The sequence below is a fragment of the Stegostoma tigrinum genome, unplaced genomic scaffold, assembly GCF_030684315.1.
Source record: "Stegostoma tigrinum isolate sSteTig4 unplaced genomic scaffold, sSteTig4.hap1 scaffold_783, whole genome shotgun sequence".
Lineage (NCBI taxonomy): Eukaryota > Metazoa > Chordata > Chondrichthyes > Orectolobiformes > Stegostomatidae > Stegostoma > Stegostoma tigrinum.
The window spans coordinates 382-20,000 of NW_026728729.1; the positions used below are offsets into that span (position 1 = coordinate 382).

Sequence of the window (19,619 nt, forward strand, 5' to 3'; positions counted from 1 at the left end):
TCTCGTGCGTGTGCACTCCCGTGCGTACACACTCTCTCAGGCACACAAACTCGTGCACACACTCTCTCTCTCGTGCACACACACCCTCTCTCACACACACACTCTCTCTCTCGTGCACACACAACACTCTCTCTCTCTCATGCACACACACTCTCTCTCTCGTGCACACACACTCTCGCACACACAGACACGCAGCGCGCACACACACACACAGGGAGGTGGTGTAAGTGCTGTAAGCTCCTGCTTGGGCCCCGACTCCACAGGAGGAGACAGCTGACCAGGCAGAGAGGTCTACAGCATGGGAACAGGCCCTTCGGCCCAACTTGTCCCTGCTGCCTCGTTTACCACAATTAAATTTCTCCCATTTTCCTGCATTTGGTCCGTATCCCACCTTACCCATCCCATCCGTGTACCTGAGGCTCGTCAACTCTGGTTCTCCTTCACAGATGCTTGCCAGACCTGCTGAGCTTTTCCAGCAACTTCTGTTTTTTGTTCCAGATTTACCTGCCTCAGTGTTTCTTAAATAACAGAAGTGTACTCAGCTCCACCTGCTGTCTCTGGGAGCCTGTTCCAAACACTCACCCCCACCCCCTCAGTCTGAAACAAAAAGCCTCCTGCACCTCTCCCTTCTCACCTTAAACATACAATGTTTAGTTTTAGACTAGCCTACAATAGGAAAAGCTGTTGGCTGTCTCCCTTACCTCTGCCTCGATGATTATTTAGCAAGGTCCGCCTTCAGTCTCCTGCAGGGAATTTGGTCCTAGCCTCTCGTCAACCCTTCCAGTCCGGGTGGCACCCTGGTAAAATCCTTTCTGCACGCTTTCTAGTTTAATAACATCCTTTCGACAGTAGGGGCAACCAGAACTCCAAATGTGGCCTCACCAACATTTTGTATGGCCACAGTAAGACTTTGCGATGCCTACACTCAGCGCTCTGAGCTATCGTGCCTTCCCTGCCTTGTGTACCCGTGATTACACTCTCAGGGAAATGTGCCCCCTGCTCTCTATCTTCTTATAATCATCACCAGGGCCCTGCCTCTGGAGACTGTAGCCCCAAGGTGGGGCTGTGGGCCAACCCCACAGTCAGCCAGGAGAATGTTTCCAGTTTCAGGACCGCCGGGATGGTCGCGAGTTAGCTCCCAGCGTTAAGGTGACAGCTCAACTGAACGGCAGGCTCGATGGGCCAAGTTGCCCACTCGGAAGCGCTCCCTCCCCCCCCCCCCCACCACCATTCTACTGCCAACAACCATGCTTGGGCTGACCAGGGGCGAGATATCCACTCAAACTGTGCGAGTGTGTGGCAGCAACCCGTCTCCAAGGAGAGAGAATCTGCCCATTACCATCCAATTCATCTCCCAGTCAGAGCATTCCCCCCCCACCCCCCACCACACAACTTGCCCTGGATGGGGGGCAGCTCCAACTCGAAAAGCTCAATGCCGTCCAGGACAAATTAGAGTCATACAGCATGGAAACAGAGCAGTCAGTCCGACACGTCAGTACTCAGCCAGATATCCCACATTAATCCAGCCCCATCTGCCAGCATTTGGCCCCTATCCCTCTAACCCCTCCCTGTCCAATGTCCCCCATCCAGATGCCTTTTAAATGCTGCTAACTGTACCAGCCCCCACCCACTCCCTCTGGCAGCTCCTTCCATACACGCACCACCCTCTGTGTGAGAAAGTTACCCCTCAGGTCTCTTCCCCCCCTCTCAACCTCAAACCTATACCCCTCCAGTTATGGACTCCCCACCCTCCGCCTCCCCCCCCACCCTCGAGAAATGACCTTGTCTATTCCCCCTATCCACGCCCCTCATGATGTTATAAATCTCTATAAGGTCCCCCCTCAGCCTCCGACGCTCCGGGGAAAATAGCCCCAGCCTCTCTCCTGTAGCTCAAACCCCTCCAACATCCCTGTAAATCTTTTCCGACCCTTTCACAACTTCCTTCCTAAATTGGCACCACACCCAGGAGCGCCCACTCCCTCTGCCCACTGCCGCTCGGCCGCAGCAGTGTGTACCGTCTACAAGACATACTGAGGCCCCTTCAGGGAGCCCCTTCCGAACCCACGACCCACTTCCATCCGGAAGGACAAGGAGGCAGCAGATCCATGGGAATGCTATCCCCCTCCCCCATGCCTCACCATGCCCACTTGTGTTCCTCCAGGGTCAAAATTCCTCTCCCTGAGGGGCATTGCGGGTCAACCCCACAGCAGGTGGACTGCAGCAGTCCAAGAAGGCAGCTCGCCCTCCCCACCCCGTCAAGGGGGGCGCGGGGGAGCAACTAGGGACGGGGCAATAAAAGCTGGGCCCGGCCAGGGATTCCCGCGAGTGAGTAAGGAAAATGGCGCTTTTTTTTTGGCAGCCCAGCCAGAGGAGAAGGGAAGGGGTTTGTGGGATCTTACAGTGCCACAACCTGAAAACTGGGCACTGCCAACCCTGCAGTCTTGCCACAGCAGGTCAGAGGGGAGAGGCGGCCGGGGGGAGCCCAGATCAGCGCCCCTCACACACACCACCCCAACACCTTCCCCGTTTGGGACCGTGAAACCGAGCGCACAACAGGAACCCTCCCCGCTCTTTCCCACAGGACAGAGCACCATGTGCCCCTCCCAGCCCCTGGCACTTACCCGCGACGGTGCCAAGTTCGGAGAGCCGAGCCTCGTTCCAGCTGCTCATCGGCCCAAATACCTGGGCGGCGCGGCCCTTCAGCAAGCCCAGGGTCTTAGGAGGACAGGCCAGTTTACCCAGACTAATAGCAGCTAACCTGCCGAGACCAAAGGTATTTCCGCTTCAGTACTGCTCACTGACAAGCTCCCTCTACACTGTCTCCACCCCCCCATCAAACACTCCCAGGGACAGTATGGGGTTAGTTACAGAGTAAAGCACCCTCTACACTGTCTCCACCCCCCCCATCAAACACTCCCAGGGACAGGGACAGGGTTAGATACAGAGTAAAGCTCCCTCTACACTGTCTCCCCCCCAATCAAACACTCCCAGGGGACAGCATGGGGTTAGATATAGAGTGAAGCTCCCTCTACACTGTCCCCCATCAAACACTCCCAGGGACAGGGACAGGGTTAGATACAGAGTAAAGCACCCTCTACACTGTCTCTACCCCCCCCATCAAACACTCCCAGGGACAGGGACAGGAGGTTAGATACAGAGTAAAGCTCCCTCTACACTGTCTCCACCCCCCCATCAAACACTCCCAGGGACAGCATGGGGTTAGATACAGAGTAAAGCACTCTCTACACTGTCTCCACCCCCCCATCAAACACTCCCCAGGGACAGGGACAGGGTTAGATACAGAGTAAAGCTCCCTCTACACTGTCTTCCCCCCCAATCAAACACTCCCAGGGACAGCATGGGGTTAGATATAGAGTGAAGCTCCCTCTACACTGTTCCCCATCAAACACTCCCAGGGACAGCACAGCTTTAGATACAGAGTAAGGCTCCCTCTACACTGTCCCCCATCAAACACTCCCAGGGACAGCACAGGGTTAAATACAGAGTGAAGCTCCCTCTACATTGTCTCCCCCATCAAACCACTCCCAGGGACAGCACAGGGTTAGATACAGAGTAAAGCTCCCTCTACACCTGTCCCCCCAGCAAACAGTCCCAGGACAGGGACAGCACGGGGTTAGATACAGAGTAAGGCTCCCTCTACACTGACCCCCATGAAACACCCCCAGGACACCCAGTTGCCTGGGAGTGGCGGTGGAGGTGGGTGGTCAGTGCCAGTGAGGGCAGTGTGAGAGGGTTCAAAGGCGGAGGAGTGAGGTGGAAGGGTCCGGGCCCTCGGACGATGGCAGACGTTGGGGGAGACGGTAACCGGGGTGGGGGAGAACTCACTCGAGCGCTTTGCTATCCAGCTGGTTGATCTGGGAAGCGTCCATCCCGCACAGAAAATTCCCCAGGCCGCTGATCGCCACCGAATCCAGCTGAGCCACCGTCAGTTCGTTCAGCCGCAGGAAGGTTTCCAGCACTGCTCTCCTCTGCAAGACAGGGATCAGCGGCAGAAGTACAAACCAACCCCCTCCCACCAGCCCCAACAAAAACCCCCCACCCACCCCTCAGTTTAGGCAGTGCGAGGTTGGTGATGTGGGGAGGAATCGTCCCTGCCCCTGATGTGGAGGAGGATCCACTGGCTCTGGAATGGGCTGGCTGGCAAACTCTTAATTCCAGATATTTTTATTGAATTCCAATTCCACCATCTGCCCTGGTGGGATTCGAACGCGGGTCCCCGATGTAATAAGTGGGCCTCTGGATGAACAGTGCAGCGATAATAGCACTAGGCCATCGCCTCCCCTCCCAACCCCTTCCAGAAGATACAGAAGCTTAAACACACACACCATCAGATTCGAGAACAGCTTCTTCCCTGCTGTTAGCAGACTCCTGAGTGGATTTTAAATTTAATGTTGGCCTTGCTCTCTCTGTGCACCTTCTCCACAGCCTGTAACTCTGCATTCCTCGCCCTGTTCTGTCACTCTGGGACCTTTGTACATTAAGACCTGCCCGTGCTGCAGGCAAAACACAAGTTCTCACTGTACGCCGTACATGGGACAGTAATAAATCACATCAGACGTGGCCTGCAACTCCAGGTCAGAAAGATCAAAGCCTTTTGGGAGTTTAGGGTTTGCTCCGATGGGTACTGCCCCGCGGATTGTTGGAGGAACATTACCTTCTCTTGGGTCCAGGTGGGACAGCTTGCAACACTTTCCAGGTTATCGATAGGAGCGCAGATCCATCGATTTTAACTCTTTCACTGACAGGGCGCTGAGGAGAAACTTTAGTTCTGCAATTTCCTCCTGAGAGAAATTTGACAACGGCTCCCCAGGCCTGCAGCAAACAGACAGAGCATCAGGAGCATTCCCATTACAGCACTGTCTAAAAACCCGGCATTGTGACAGGGATCGCATATGGAATGGCCTTCCTGAGGAAGGGGTGGGTGTGAGTACAGTAACAACATTTAAAAGGCATTTGAAGAGGCCCCAGGAGCAGGCAGGTGGGACGAGTTCGGTTTGAGATGAGGGTCGGCACGGACCGGTTGGGCCGAAGGGTCTGATTTTCCCCGCAGTGTGCCTGTATGAGACCTGAAGGTGGAATATTCCTCCTGGAGCAGTAGGCCGGACCCAGAAACACCCTCCACCCACTCAACAAACCCCAGGTATCACAGACCTCAATCAGGGTCTGCCCTCAAGGGAAACAGAGATAGGGAAGGGGTGTAGGGGGTGACAGAGATAGGGAGGGGGTGTAGGGGGCTGGAGGGAGTGACAGAGATAGGGAGGGGGTGTAGGGGGATGGAGGGGGTGACAGAGATAGGGAGGGGGTGTAGGGGCTGGAGGGGGTGACAGAGACAGGGAGGGGGTGTAGGGGCTGGAGGGGGAAACAGAGATAGGGAGGGGGGTGTAGGGGGTGACAGAGATAGGGAGGGGGTGTAGGGGGATGGAGGGGGTGACAGAGATAGGGAGGGGGTGTAGGGGGATGGAGGGGGTGACAGAGATATGGAGGGGGTGTAGGGGGATGGAGGAGGTGACAGAAATAGGGAGGGGGTGTAGGGGGCTGGAGGAGGTGACAGAGATAGGGAGGGGGTGTAGGGGGTTGGAGGGGGTGACAGAGATAGGGAGGGGGTGTAGGGGCCGGAGGAGGGTGACAGAGATAGGGAGGGTGTGTAGGGGGCTGGAGGGAGTGACAGAGATAGGGAGGGGGTGTAGGGGGATGGAGGGGGTGACAGAGATAGGGAGGGGGTGTAGGGGGCTGGAGGGGGTGACAGAGATAGGGAGGGGGTGTAGGGGCTGGAGGGGGTGACAGAGACAGGGAGGGGGTGTAGGGGCTGGAGGGGGAAACAGAGATAGGGAGGGGGTGTAGGGGGTGACAGAGATAGGGAGGGGGTGTAGGGGGATGGAGGGGGTGACAGAGATAGGGAGGGGGTGTAGGGGGATGGAGGGGGTGACAGAAATAGGGAGGGGGTGTAGGGGGCTGGAGGAGGTGACAGAGATAGGGAGGGGGTGTAGGGGGTTGGAGGGGGTGACAGAGATAGGGAGGGGGTGTAGGGGCCGGAGGAGGGTGACAGAGATAGGGAGGGGGTGTAGGGGGTTGGAGGGGGTGACAGAGATATGGAGGGGGTGTAGGGGGCTGGAGGAGGTGACAGAGATAGGGAGGGGGTGTAGGAGGGCCGGAGGAGGGTGACAGAGATACGGAGGGGGTGTAGGGAGCTGGAGGCCGGAGAGGAGTCGAGGTAAGACAGCCCTACAGTGGGGAAAACAGACCCTTCGGCCCGACCAGTCTGTGCCAACCCCCAAACTAAACGACACCCACTGCCCTGCCTGTGGCCCGTATCCCTCCAGCCCTTCCCATCCATGTCCTTATCCAAATGCCTTTTAAACTGGGAAGACGAACCCACCTTCTGCGCGAAAGATGTGTCCTCTCTCCTCCCGCTACCACCCTCCACCGACCCCCAACGACCCTCCTTGCCCTGGGTCCCATGAGCCTCGTGAATGAGTCCATTTGGGAAAGCGCTGTGTGGACGATGTCTCCCCCTCCACCCCCCGAGAGAGCACGAGCTGGGGGGGCGTCAGTCACCTCCTTGGCTTTGTCGACGAGGGCTGAGCGCTGCTGTGGTGTGAAGGTGAGCACAGAGCCCAGCGTGCTGACCGCGTCCTGGAAGGTCTCCGTTGTCATGCAGGAGAGATGCTCCACCGTCCACTGACTGTTAGCCTGGCCCAGGTCATGGATCTCCTCGTACAACGGGATCACGGAGCAGGAGGCTGCGAGGAGGCACCAGACGCTGGTTAATGCTGTGCGCCCCAGGCTTGGCACCCAGACACACGCCAGGGGCACCAGGGCCCAAACCCAGTTCTCGGGGTGGGGAGGGGTGCAGGGGGTTCGCTCTCGAGAGTTAGACGGAGAGGGTTAGCAGGAGGGGATGGTCCTGAGCTCAGCACCACCAGCCCCCCACACCCCCCAAATTCCTTTGCTCACACCATGCCACAGACAGAACAGGGAACGGCCCCCAACAACACAGCGAGACAAATCGAGGGGGGGGCTCGAGATTTGTAGGAGGCCAGAGATCTCACAGGGTGGAAGGGTGTAACAGAGATAGGGAGGGGGTGTAAGTTGCAGAGGAGGTTAGAGGGAGAGGGAGGGGCTGTAGGGTGCGGAGGAGGTTAGAGTGAAAGGGAGAGGGTGTAGGGTGTGGAGGAGGTTAGAGGGAGAGGGAGGGGGTGTAGGGTGCGGAGGAGGTTAGAGGGAGAAGGAGGGGGTGTAGGGTGTGGAGGAGGTTAGAGGGAGAGGGAGGGGGTGTAGGGTGTGGAGGAGTTTAGAGGGAGAGGGAGGGGCTGTAGGGTGCAGAGGAGGTTAGAGGGAGAGGGAGGGGGTGTAGGGTGTGGAGGAGGTTAGAGGGAGAGGGAGGGGCTGTAGGGTGTGGAGGAGGTTAGAGGGAGAGGGAGGGGCTGTAGGGTGCAGAGGAGGTTAGAGGGAGAGGGAGGGGGTGTAGGGTGTGGAGGAGTTTAGAGGGAGACGGTGTAGGGTGCGGAGGAGGTTAGAGGGAGAGGGAGGGGGTGTAGGGTGCGGAGGAGGTTAGAGGGAGAGGGAGGGTGTGTAGGGTGCGGAGGAGGTTAGAGGGAGAGGGAGGGGGTGTAGGGTGTGGAGGAGGTTAGAGAGAGAGGGAGAGGGTGTAGGGTGCGGAGGAGGTTAGAGGGAGAAGGAGGGGGTGTAGGGTGTGGAGGAGGTTAGAGGGAGAGGGAGGGGCTGTAGGGTGCGGAGGAGGTTAGAGGGAGAGGGAGGGGGTGTAGGGTGTGGAGGAGGTTAGAGGGAGAGGAAGGGGGTGTAGGGGAGTGGAGGAGGTTAGAGGGAGAGGGAGGGGGTGTAGGGTACGGAGGAGGTTAGAGGGAGAGGGAGGGGGTGTAGGGTGTGGAGGAGGTTAGAGGGAGAGGGAGGGGCTGTAGGGTGCAGAGGAGGTTAGAGGGAGAGGGAGGGGGTGTAGGGTGTGGAGGAGGTTAGAGGGAGAGGGAGAGGGTGTAGGGTGCGGAGGAGGTTAGAGGGAGAAGGAGGGGGTGTAGGGTGTGGAGGAGGTTAGAGGGAGAGGGAGGGGCTGTAGGGTGTGGAGGAGGTCAGAGGGAGAGGGAGGGGCTGTAGGGTGCAGAGGAGGTTAGAGGGAGATGGAGGGGCAGTAGGGTGCGGAGGAGGTTAGAGGGAGAGGGAGGGGGTGTAGGGTGCGGAGGAGGTTAGAGGGAGAGGGAGGGGGTGTAGGGTGTGGAGGAGATTAGAGGGAGAGGGAGGGGCTGTAGGGTGCAGAAGAGGTTAGAGGGAGAGGGAGGGGGTGTAGGGTGTGGAGGAGGTTAGAGGGAGAGGGAGGGGCTGTAGGGTGCAGAGGAGGTTAGAGGGAGAGGGAGGGGGTGTAGGGTGCGGAGGAGGTTAGAGGGAGAGGGAGGGGGTGTAGGGTGTGGAGGAGGTTAGAGGGAGAGGGAGGGGCTGTAGGGTGCAGAGGAGGTTAGAGGGAGAGCGAGGGGGTGTAGGGTGTGGAGGAGGTTAGAGGGAGAGGGAGAGGGAGAGGGTGTAGGGTGCGGAGGAGGTTAGAGGGAGAAGGAGGGGGTGTAGGGTGTGGAGGAGGTTAGAGGGAGAGGGAGGGGCTGTAGGGAGTGGAGGAGGTTAGAGGGAGAGGGAGGGGCTGTAGGGTGCAGAGGAGGTTAGAGGGAGAGGGAGGGGGTGTAGGGTGTGGAGGAGGTTAGAGGGAGAGGGAGAGGGAGAGGGTGTAGGGTGCGGAGGAGGTTAGAGGGAGAAGGAGGGGGTGTAGGGTGTGGAGGAGGTTAGAGGGAGAGGGAGGGGCTGTAGGGTGTGGAGGAGGTCAGAGGGAGAGGGAGGGGCTGTAGGGTGCAGAGGAGGTTAGAGGGAGATGGAGGGGCAGTAGGGTGCGGAGGAGGTTAGAGGGAGAGGGAGGGGGTGTAGGGTGCGGAGGAGGTTAGAGGGAGAGGGAGGGGGTGTAGGGTGTGGAGGAGATTAGAGGGAGAGGGAGGGGCTGTAGGGTGCAGAAGAGGTTAGAGGGAGAGGGAGGGGGTGTAGGGTGTGGAGGAGGTTAGAGGGAGAGGGAGGGGCTGTAGGGTGCAGAGGAGGTTAGAGGGAGAGGGAGGGGGTGTAGGGTGCGGAGGAGGTTAGAGGGAGAGGGAGGGGGTGTAGGGTGTGGAGGAGGTTAGAGGGAGAGGGAGGGGCTGTAGGGTGCAGAGGAGGTTAGAGGGAGAGCGAGGGGGTGTAGGGTGTGGAGGAGGTTAGAGGGAGAGGGAGAGGGAGAGGGTGTAGGGTGCGGAGGAGGTTAGAGGGAGAAGGAGGGGGTGTAGGGTGTGGAGGAGGTTAGAGGGAGAGGGAGGGGCTGTAGGGTGTGGAGGAGGTCAGAGGGAGAGGGAGGGGCTGTAGGGTGCGGAGGAGGTTAGAGGGAGATGGAGGGGCAGTAGGGTGCGGAGGAGGTTAGAGGGAGAGGGAGGGGGTGTAGGGTGCGGAGGAGGTTAGAGGGAGAGGGAGGGGGTGTAGGGTGCGGAGGAGGTTAGAGGGAGAGGGAGGGGCTGTAGGGTGCAGAGGAGGTTAGAGGGAGAGGGAGGGGGTGTAGGGTGTGGAGGAGGTTAGAGGGAGAGGGAGGGGGTGTAGGGTGCGGAGGAGGTTAGAGGGAGAGGGAGGGGGTGTGGGGTGTGGAGGAGGTTAGAGGGAGAGGGAGGGGGTGTAGGGTGCGGAGGAGGTTAGAGGAAGAGGGAGGGGGTGTAGGGTGTGGAGGAGGTTAGAGGGAGAGGGAGGGGCTGTAGGGTGCAGAGGAGGTTAGAGGGAGAGGGAGGGGGTGTAGGGTGTGGAGGAGGTTAGCGGGAGAGGGAGGGGGTGTAGGGTGTGGAGGAGGTTAGAGGGAGAGGGTGTAGGGTGCGGAGGAGGTTAGAGGGAGAGGGAGGGGGTGTAGGGTGCGGAGGAGGTTAGAGGGAGAGCGAGGGGGGTGTAGGGTGCGGAAGAGGTTAGAGGGAGAGGGAGGCCGTGTAGGGTGTGGAGGAGGTTAGAGGGAGAGGGAGGGGCTGTAGGGTGCAGAGGAGGTTAGAGGGAGAGGGAGGGGGTGTAGGGTGTGGAGGAGTTTAGAGGGAGAGGGAGAGGGTGTAGGGTGCGGAGGAGGTTAGAGGGAGAGGGAGGGGATGTCGGGTGCGGAGGGGGTTAGAGGGGGAGGGAGGGAGTGTAGGGTGTGGAGGAGGTTAGAGGGAGAGGGTGTAGGGTGCGGAGGAGGTTAGAGGGAGAGGGAGGGGGTGTAGGGTGCGGAGGAGGTTAGAGGGAGAGCGAGGGGGGTGTAGGGTGCGGAAGAGGTTAGAGGGAGAGGGAGGCAGTGTAGGGTGTGGAGGAGGTTAGAGGGAGAGGGAGGGGGTGTAGGGTGTGGAGGAGATTAGAGGGAGAGGGAGGGGCTGTAGGGTGCAGAAGAGGTTAGAGGGAGAGGGAGGGGGTGTAGGGTGTGGAGGAGGTTAGAGGGAGAGGGAGGGGCTGTAGGGTGCAGAGGAGGTTAGAGGGAGAGGGAGGGGGTGTAGGGTGCGGAGGAGGTTAGAGGGAGAGGGAGGGGGTGTAGGGTGTGGAGGAGGTTAGAGGGAGAGGGAGGGGCTGTAGGGTGCAGAGGAGGTTAGAGGGAGAGCGAGGGGGTGTAGGGTGTGGAGGAGGTTAGAGGGAGAGGGAGAGGGAGAGGGTGTAGGGTGCGGAGGAGGTTAGAGGGAGAAGGAGGGGGTGTAGGGTGTGGAGGAGGTTAGAGGGAGAGGGAGGGGCTGTAGGGTGTGGAGGAGGTTAGAGGGAGAGGGAGGGGCTGTAGGGTGCAGAGGAGGTTAGAGGGAGAGGGAGGGGGTGTAGGGTGTGGAGGAGGTTAGAGGGAGAGGGAGAGGGTGTAGGGTGCGGAGGAGGTTAGAGGGAGAAGGAGGGGGTGTAGGGTGTGGAGGAGGTTAGAGGGAGAGGGAGGGGCTGTAGGGTGTGGAGGAGGTCAGAGGGAGAGGGAGGGGCTGTAGGGTGCAGAGGAGGTTAGAGGGAGATGGAGGGGCAGTAGGGTGCGGAGGAGGTTAGAGGGAGAGGGAGGGGGTGTAGGGTGCGGAGGAGGTTAGAGGGAGAGGGAGGGGGTGTAGGGTGTGGAGGAGATTAGAGGGAGAGGGAGGGGCTGTAGGGTGCAGAAGAGGTTAGAGGGAGAGGGAGGGGGTGTAGGGTGTGGAGGAGGTTAGAGGGAGAGGGAGGGGCTGTAGGGTGCAGAGGAGGTTAGAGGGAGAGGGAGGGGGTGTAGGGTGCGGAGGAGGTTAGAGGGAGAGGGAGGGGGTGTAGGGTGTGGAGGAGGTTAGAGGGAGAGGGAGGGGCTGTAGGGTGCAGAGGAGGTTAGAGGGAGAGGGAGGGGGTGTAGGGTGCGGAGGAGATTAGAGGGAGAGGGAGGGGCTGTAGGGTGCAGAAGAGGTTAGAGGGAGAGGGAGGGGGTGTAGGGTGTGGAGGAGGTTAGAGGGAGAGGGAGGGGCTGTAGGGTGCAGAGGAGGTTAGAGGGAGAGGGAGGGGGTGTAGGGTGCGGAGGAGGTTAGAGGGAGAGGGAGGGGGTGTAGGGTGTGGAGGAGGTTAGAGGGAGAGGGAGGGGCTGTAGGGTGCAGAGGAGGTTAGAGGGAGAGCGAGGGGGTGTAGGGTGTGGAGGAGGTTAGAGGGAGAGCGAGGGGGTGTAGGGTGTGGAGGAGGTTAGAGGGAGAGCGAGGGGTTGTAGGGTGTGGAGGAGGTTAGAGGGAGAGGGAGAGGGAGAGGGTGTAGGGTGCGGAGGAGGTTAGAGGGAGAAGGAGGGGGTGTAGGGTGTGGAGGAGGTTAGAGGGAGAGGGAGGGGCTGTAGGGTGTGGAGGAGGTCAGAGGGAGAGGGAGGGGCTGTAGGGTGCGGAGGAGGTTAGAGGGAGATGGAGGGGCAGTAGGGTGCGGAGGAGGTTAGAGGGAGAGGGAGGGGGTGTAGGGTGCGGAGGAGGTTAGAGGGAGAGGGAGGGGGTGTAGGGTGCGGAGGAGGTTAGAGGGAGAGGGAGGGGCTGTAGGGTGCAGAGGAGGTTAGAGGGAGAGGGAGGGGGTGTAGGGTGTGGAGGAGGTTAGAGGGAGAGGGAGGGGGTGTAGGGTGCGGAGGAGGTTAGAGGGAGAGGGAGGGGGTGTGGGGTGTGGAGGAGGTTAGAGGGAGAGGGAGGGGGTGTAGGGTGCGGAGGAGGTTAGAGGAAGAGGGAGGGGGTGTAGGGTGTGGAGGAGGTTAGAGGGAGAGGGAGGGGCTGTAGGGTGCAGAGGAGGTTAGAGGGAGAGGGAGGGGGTGTAGGGTGTGGAGGAGGTTAGCGGGAGAGGGAGGGGGTGTAGGGTGTGGAGGAGGTTAGAGGGAGAGGGTGTAGGGTGCGGAGGAGGTTAGAGGGAGAGGGAGGGGGTGTAGGGTGCGGAGGAGGTTAGAGGGAGAGCGAGGGGGGTGTAGGGTGCGGAAGAGGTTAGAGGGAGAGGGAGGCCGTGTAGGGTGTGGAGGAGGTTAGAGGGAGAGGGAGGGGCTGTAGGGTGCAGAGGAGGTTAGAGGGAGAGGGAGGGGGTGTAGGGTGTGGAGGAGTTTAGAGGGAGAGGGAGAGGGTGTAGGGTGCGGAGGAGGTTAGAGGGAGAGGGAGGGGATGTCGGGTGCGGAGGGGGTTAGAGGGGGAGGGAGGGAGTGTAGGGTGTGGAGGAGGTTAGAGGGAGAGGGTGTAGGGTGCGGAGGAGGTTAGAGGGAGAGGGAGGGGGTGTAGGGTGTGGAGGAGTTTAGAGGGAGACGGTGTAGGGTGCGGAGGAGGTTAGAGGGAGAGGGAGGGGGTGTAGGGTGTGGAGGAGGTTAGAGGGAGAGGGAGGGTGTGTAGGGTGCGGAGGAGGTTAGAGGGAGAGGGAGGGGGTGTAGGGTGTGGAGGAGGTTAGAGTGAGAGCGAGAGGGTGTAGGGTGCGGAGGAGGTTAGAGGGAGAAGGAGGGGGTGTAGGGTGTGGAGGAGGTTAGAGGGAGAGGGAGGGGCTGTAGGGTGCGGAGGAGGTTAGAGGGAGAGGGAGGGGCTGTAGGGTGTGGAGGAGGTTAGAGGGAGAGGAAGGGGGTGTAGGGGAGTGGAGGAGGTTAGAGGGAGAGGGAGGGGGTGTAGGGTACGGAGGAGGTTAGAGGGAGAGGGAGGGGGTGTAGGGTGTGGAGGAGGTTAGAGGGAGAGGGAGGGGCTGTAGGGTGCAGAGGAGGTTAGAGGGAGAGGGAGGGGGTGTAGGGTGTGGAGGAGGTTAGAGGGAGAGGGAGAGGGAGAGGGTGTAGGGTGCGGAGGAGGTTAGAGGGAGAAGGAGGGGGTGTAGGGTGTGGAGGAGGTTAGAGGGAGAGGGAGGGGCTGTAGGGTGTGGAGGAGGTCAGAGGGAGAGGGAGGGGCTGTAGGGTGCAGAGGAGGTTAGAGGGAGATGGAGGGGCAGTAGGGTGCGGAGGAGGTTAGAGGGAGAGGAAGGGGGTGTAGGGGAGTGGAGGAGGTTAGAGGGAGAGGGAGGGGGTGTAGGGTACGGAGGAGGTTAGAGGGAGAGGGAGGGGGTGTAGGGTGTGGAGGAGGTTAGAGGGAGAGGGAGGGGCTGTAGGGTGCAGAGGAGGTTAGAGGGAGAGGGAGGGGGTGTAGGGTGTGGAGGAGGTTAGAGGGAGAGGGAGAGGGAGAGGGTGTAGGGTGCGGAGGAGGTTAGAGGGAGAAGGAGGGGGTGTAGGGTGTGGAGGAGGTTAGAGGGAGAGGGAGGGGCTGTAGGGTGTGGAGGAGGTCAGAGGGAGAGGGAGGGGCTGTAGGGTGCAGAGGAGGTTAGAGGGAGATGGAGGGGCAGTAGGGTGCGGAGGAGGTTAGAGGGAGAGGGAGGGGGTGTAGGGTGCGGAGGAGGTTAGAGGGAGAGGGAGGGGGTGTAGGGTGTGGAGGAGATTAGAGGGAGAGGGAGGGGCTGTAGGGTGCAGAAGAGGTTAGAGGGAGAGGGAGGGGGTGTAGGGTGTGGAGGAGGTTAGAGGGAGAGGGAGGGGCTGTAGGGTGCAGAGGAGGTTAGAGTGAGAGGGAGGGGGTGTAGGGTGCGGAGGAGGTTAGAGGGAGAGGGAGGGGGTGTAGGGTGTGGAGGAGGTTAGAGGGAGAGGGAGGGGCTGTAGGGTGCAGAGGAGGTTAGAGGGAGAGCGAGGGGGTGTAGGGTGTGGAGGAGGTTAGAGGGAGAGGGAGAGGGAGAGGGTGTAGGGTGCGGAGGAGGTTAGAGGGAGAAGGAGGGGGTGTAGGGTGTGGAGGAGGTTAGAGGGAGAGGGAGGGGCTGTAGGGTGTGGAGGAGGTCAGAGGGAGAGGGAGGGGCTGTAGGGTGCGGAGGAGGTTAGAGGGAGATGGAGGGGCAGTAGGGTGCGGAGGAGGTTAGAGGGAGAGGGAGGGGGTGTAGGGTGCGGAGGAGGTTAGAGGGAGAGGGAGGGGGTGTAGGGTGCGGAGGAGGTTAGAGGGAGAGGGAGGGGCTGTAGGGTGCAGAGGAGGTTAGAGGGAGAGGGAGGGGGTGTAGGGTGTGGAGGAGGTTAGAGGGAGAGGGAGGGGGTGTAGGGTGCGGAGGAGGTTAGAGGGAGAGGGAGGGGGTGTGGGGTGTGGAGGAGGTTAGAGGGAGAGGGAGGGGGTGTAGGGTGCGGAGGAGGTTAGAGGAAGAGGGAGGGGGTGTAGGGTGTGGAGGAGGTTAGAGGGAGAGGGAGGGGCTGTAGGGTGCAGAGGAGGTTAGAGGGAGAGGGAGGGGGTGTAGGGTGTGGAGGAGGTTAGCGGGAGAGGGAGGGGGTGTAGGGTGTGGAGGAGGTTAGAGGGAGAGGGTGTAGGGTGCGGAGGAGGTTAGAGGGAGAGGGAGGGGGTGTAGGGTGCGGAGGAGGTTAGAGGGAGAGCGAGGGGGGTGTAGGGTGCGGAAGAGGTTAGAGGGAGAGGGAGGCCGTGTAGGGTGTGGAGGAGGTTAGAGGGAGAGGGAGGGGCTGTAGGGTGCAGAGGAGGTTAGAGGGAGAGGGAGGGGGTGTAGGGTGTGGAGGAGTTTAGAGGGAGAGGGAGAGGGTGTAGGGTGCGGAGGAGGTTAGAGGGAGAGGGAGGGGATGTCGGGTGCGGAGGGGGTTAGAGGGGGAGGGAGGGAGTGTAGGGTGTGGAGGAGGTTAGAGGGAGAGGGTGTAGGGTGCGGAGGAGGTTAGAGGGAGAGGGAGGGGGTGTAGGGTGCGGAGGAGGTTAGAGGGAGAGCGAGGGGGGTGTAGGGTGCGGAAGAGGTTAGAGGGAGAGGGAGGCAGTGTAGGGTGTGGAGGAGGTTAGAGGGAGAGGGTATAGGGTGCGGAGGAGGTTCGAGGGAGAGGGAGGGGGTGTAGGGTGTGGAGGAGGTTAGAGGGAGAGGGAGCGGGTGTAGGGTGCGGAGGAGGTTAGAGGGAGAGGGAGGGGATGTCGGGTGCGGAGGAGGTTAGAGGGAGAGGGAGGGGGTATCGGGTGTGGAGGAGGTTAGAGGGAGAGGGAGGTGGTGTAGGGTGTGGAGGAGGTTAGAGGGAGAGGGAGGGGGTGTGGGGTGTGGAGGAGATTAGAGGGAGAGGGAGGGGGTGTAGGGTGTGGAGGAGGTTAGAGGGAGAGGGAGCGGTTGTAGGGTGCGGAGGAGGTTAGAGGGAGAGGGAGGGGATGTCGGGTGCGGAGGAGGTTAGAGGGAGAGGGAGGGGGTATCGGGTGTGGAGGAGGTTAGAGGGAGAGGGAGGGGGTGTAGGGTGTGGAGGAGGTTAGAGGGAGAGGGAGGGGGTGTAGGGTGCGGAGGAGGTTAGAGGGAGAGGGAGGGGATGTCGGGTGCGGAGGAGGTTAGAGGGAGAGGGAGGGGGGTGTAGGGTGCGGAGGTGGTTAGAGGGAGAGGGAGGGGATGTAGGGGAATGGAGGAGGTTAGAGGGAGAGGTAGGGGGTGTAGGGTGCAGAGGAGGTTAGAGGGAGAGGGAGGGGCTGTAGGGTGCGGAGGAGGTTAGAGGGAGAGGGAGGGGCTGTAGGGTGCGGAGGAGGTTAGTGGGAGAGGGAGGGGCTGTAGGGTGCGGAGGAGGTTAGAGGGAGAGGGAGAGGGTGTAGGGTGCGGAGGAGGTTACTGGGAGAGGGAGGGGCTGTAGGGTGCGGAGGAGGTTAGAGGGAGAGGGAGAAGGTGTAGGGTGCGGAGGAGGTTAGAGGGAGAGGGAGTTAGGTGTAGGGTGTGGAGGAGTTTAGAGGGAGAGGGAGGGTGTGTAGGGTGTGGAGGAGATTAGAGGGAGAGGGAGGGGGTGTAGGGTGTGGAGGAGATTAGAGGGAGAGGGAGAGGGTGTAGGGTGTGGAGGAGGTTAGAGGGCGAGGGAGAGGGTGTAGGGTGTGGAGGAGGTTAGAGGGAGAGGGAGAGGGTGTAGGGTGCGGAGGAGGTTAGAGGGAGAGGGAGGGGGTGTAGGGTGTGGAGGAGATTAGAGGGAGAGTGAGGGAGTGTAGGGTGCGGAGGAGGTTAGAGGGAGAGGGAGGGGGTGTAGGGTGCGGAGGAGGTTAGAGGGAGATGGAGGGGGTGTAGGGTGCGGAGGAGGTTAGAGGGAGAGGGAGGGGGTGTAGGGTGCGGAGGAGGTTAGAGGGAGAGGGAGGGGGTGTAGGGTGTGGAGGAGGTTAGAGGGAGAGGGAGGGGGTGTAGGGTGCGGAGGAGGTTAGAGGAAGAGGGAGGGGGTGTAGGGTGTGGAGGAGGTTAGAGGGAGAGGGAGGGGCTGTAGGGTGCAGAGGAGGTTAGAGGGAGAGGGAGGGGGTGTAGGGTGTGGAGGAGGTTAGCGGGAGAGGGAGGGGGTGTAGGGTGTGGAGGAGGTTAGAGGGAGAGGGTGTAGGGTGCGGAGGAGGTTAGAGGGAGAGGGAGGCGGGTGTAGGGTGCGGAAGAGGTTAGAGGGAGAGGGAGGCAGTGTAGGGTGTGGAGGAGGTTAGAGGGAGAGGGAGGGGCTGTAGGGTGCAGAGGAGGTTAGAGGGAGAGGGAGGGGGTGTAGGGTGTGGAGGAGTTTAGAGGGAGAGGGAGAGGGTGTAGGGTGCGGAGGAGGTTAGAGGGAGAGGGAGGGGATGTCGGGTGCGGAGGGGGTTAGAGGGGGAGGGAGGGAGTGTAGGGTGTGGAGGAGGTTAGAGGGAGAGGGTGTAGGGTGCGGAGGAGGTTAGAGGGAGAGGGAGGGGGTGTAGGGTGCGGAGGAGGTTAGAGGGAGAGCGAGGGGGGTGTAGGGTGCGGAAGAGGTTAGAGGGAGAGGGAGGCAGTGTAGGGTGTGGAGGAGGTTAGAGGGAGAGGGAGGGGCTGTAGGGTGCAGAGGAGGTTAGAGGGAGAGGGAGGGGTTGTAGGGTGTGGAGGAGGTTAGAGGGAGAGGGTATAGGGTGCGGAGGAGGTTAGAGGGAGAGGGAGTGGGTGTAGGGTGTGGAGGAGGTTAGAGGGAGAGGGAGGGGCTGTAGGGTGCAGAGGAGGTTAGAGGGAGAGGGAGGGGGTGTAGGGTGTGGAGGAGGTTAGAGGGAGAGGGAGGGGGTGTAGGGTGCGGAGGAGGTTAGAGGGAGAGGGAGGGGGTGTAGGGTGTGGAGGAGGTTAGCGGGAGAGGGAGGGGGTGTAGGGTGTGGAGGAGGTTAGAGGGAGAGGGTGTAGGGTGCGGAGGAGGTTAGAGGGAGAGGGAGGGGGTGTAGGGTGCGGAGGAGGTTAGAGGGAGAGCGAGGGGGGTGTAGGGTGCGGAAGAGGTTAGAGGGAGAGGGAGGCAGTGTAGGGTGTGGAGGAGGTTAGAGGGAGAGGGAGGGGCTGTAGGGTGCAGAGGAGGTTAGAGGGAGTGGGAGGGGGTGTAGGGTGTGGAGGAGTTTAGAGGGAGAGGGAGAGGGTGTAGGGTGCGGAGGAGGTTAGAGGGAGAGGGAGGGGATGTCGGGTGCGGAGGGGGTTAGAGGGGGAGGGAGGGAGTGTAGGGTGTGGAGGAGGTTAGAGGGAGAGGGTGTAGGGTGCGGAGGAGGTTAGAGGGAGAGGGAGGGGGTGTAGGGTGCGGAGGAGGTTAGAGGGAGAGCGAGGGGGGTGTAGGGTGCGGAAGAGGTTAGAGGGAGAGGGAGGCAGTGTAGGGTGTGGAGGAGGTTAGAGGGAGAGGGAGGGGCTGTAGGGTGCAGAGGAGGTTAGAGGGAGAGGGAGGGGTTGTAGGGTGTGGAGGAGGTTAGAGGGAGAGGGTATAGGGTGCGGAGGAGGTTAGAGGGAGAGGGAGGGGGTGTAGGGTGTGGAGGAGGTTAGAGGGAGAGGGAGCGGGTGTAGGGTGCGGAGGAGGTTAGAGGGAGAGGGAGGGGATGTCGGGTGCGGAGGAGGTTAGAGGGAGAGGGAGGGGGTATCGGGTGTGGAGGAGGTTAGAGGGAGAGGGTGGGGGTGTAGGGTGTGGAGGAGGTTAGAGGGAGAGGGAGGGGGTGTGGGGTGTGGAGGAGATTAGAGGGAGAGGGAGGGGGTGTAGGGTGTGGAGGAGGTTAGAGGGAGAGGGAGCGGGTGTAGGGTGCGGAGGAGGTTAGAGGGAGAGGGAGGGGATGTCGGGTGCGGAGGAGGTTAGAGGGAGAGGGAGGGGGTATCGGGTGTGGAGGAGGTTAGAGGGAGAGGGAGGGGGTGTAGGGTGTGGAGGAGGTTAGAGGGAGAGGGAGGGGGTGTAGGGTGCGGAGGAGGTTAGAGGGAGAGGGAGGGGATGTCGGGTGCGGAGGAGGTTAGAGGGAGAGGGAGGGGGGTGTAGGGTGCGGAGGTGGTTAGAGGGAGAGGGAGGGGATGTAGGGGAATGGAGGAGGTTAGAGGGAGAGGTAGGGGGTGTAGGGTGCAGAGAAGGTTAGAGGGAGAGGGAGGGGCTGTAGGGTGCGGAGGAGGTTAGAGGGAGAGGGAGGGGCTGTAGGGTGCGGAGGAGGTTAGTGGGAGAGGGAGGGGCTGTAGGGTGCGGAGGAGGTTAGACGGAGAGGGAGAGGGTGTAGGGTGCGGAGGAGGTTACTGGGAGAGGGAGGGGCTGTAGGGTGCGGAGGAGGTTAGAGGGAGAGGGAGAAGGTGTAGGGTGCGGAGGAGGTTAGAGGGAGAGGGAGTTAGGTGTAGGGTGTGGAGGAGTTTAGAGGGAGAGGGAGGGTGTGTAGGGTGTGGAGGAGATTAGAGGGAGAGGGAGGGGGTGTAGGGTGTGGAGGAGATTAGAGGGAGAGGGAGAGGGTGTAGGGTGTGGAGGAGGTTAGAGGGTGAGGTAGGGGGTGTAGGGTGTGGAGGAGGTTAGAGGGCGAGGGAGAGGGTGTAGGGTGTGGAGGAGGTTAGAGGGAGAGGGAGAGGGAGAGGGTGTAGGGTGCGGAGGAGGTTAGAGGGAGAGGGAGGGGGTGTAGGGTGTGGAGGAGATTAGAGGGAGAGTGAGGGAGTGTAGGGTGCGGAGGAGGTTAGAGGGAGAGGGAGGGGGTGTAGGGTGCGGAGGAGGTTAGAGGGAGATGGAGGGGGTGTAGGGTGCGGAGGAGGTTAGAGGGAGAGGGAGGGGGTGTAGGGTGCGGAGGAGGTTAGAGGGAGAGGGAGGGGGTGTAGGGTGCGGAGGAGGTTAGAGGGAGAGGGAGGGGGTCTAGGGTGCGGAGGAGGTTAGAGGGAGAGGGAGGGGGTGTAGGGTGCGGAGGAGGTTAGAGGGAGAGGGAGGGGGTGTAGGGTGCGGAGGAGGTTAGAGGGAGAGG

The 19,619-nt window shown here is 61.1% G+C and overlaps 1 protein-coding gene across 1 annotated transcript in view; it reads right to left on the reverse strand.

The window, feature by feature from the left end:
• Nucleotides 1-2,589: 2,589 nt before the first annotated feature.
• The window catches only part of LOC125449730 (uncharacterized), a gene marked incomplete at its 5' end in the record, with an annotated part of 23,168 nt that continues 6,138 nt past the window's right edge, over nt 2,590-19,619 (reverse strand). The window contains 4 exons of the mRNA XM_059644391.1: nt 2,590-2,758; nt 3,847-3,989; nt 4,676-4,833; nt 6,577-6,761. Coding sequence (XP_059500374.1) covers nt 3,956-3,989; nt 4,676-4,833; nt 6,577-6,761 — 377 coding nt within the window. The remainder of the gene's footprint in view (nt 2,759-3,846; nt 3,990-4,675; nt 4,834-6,576; nt 6,762-19,619) is intronic.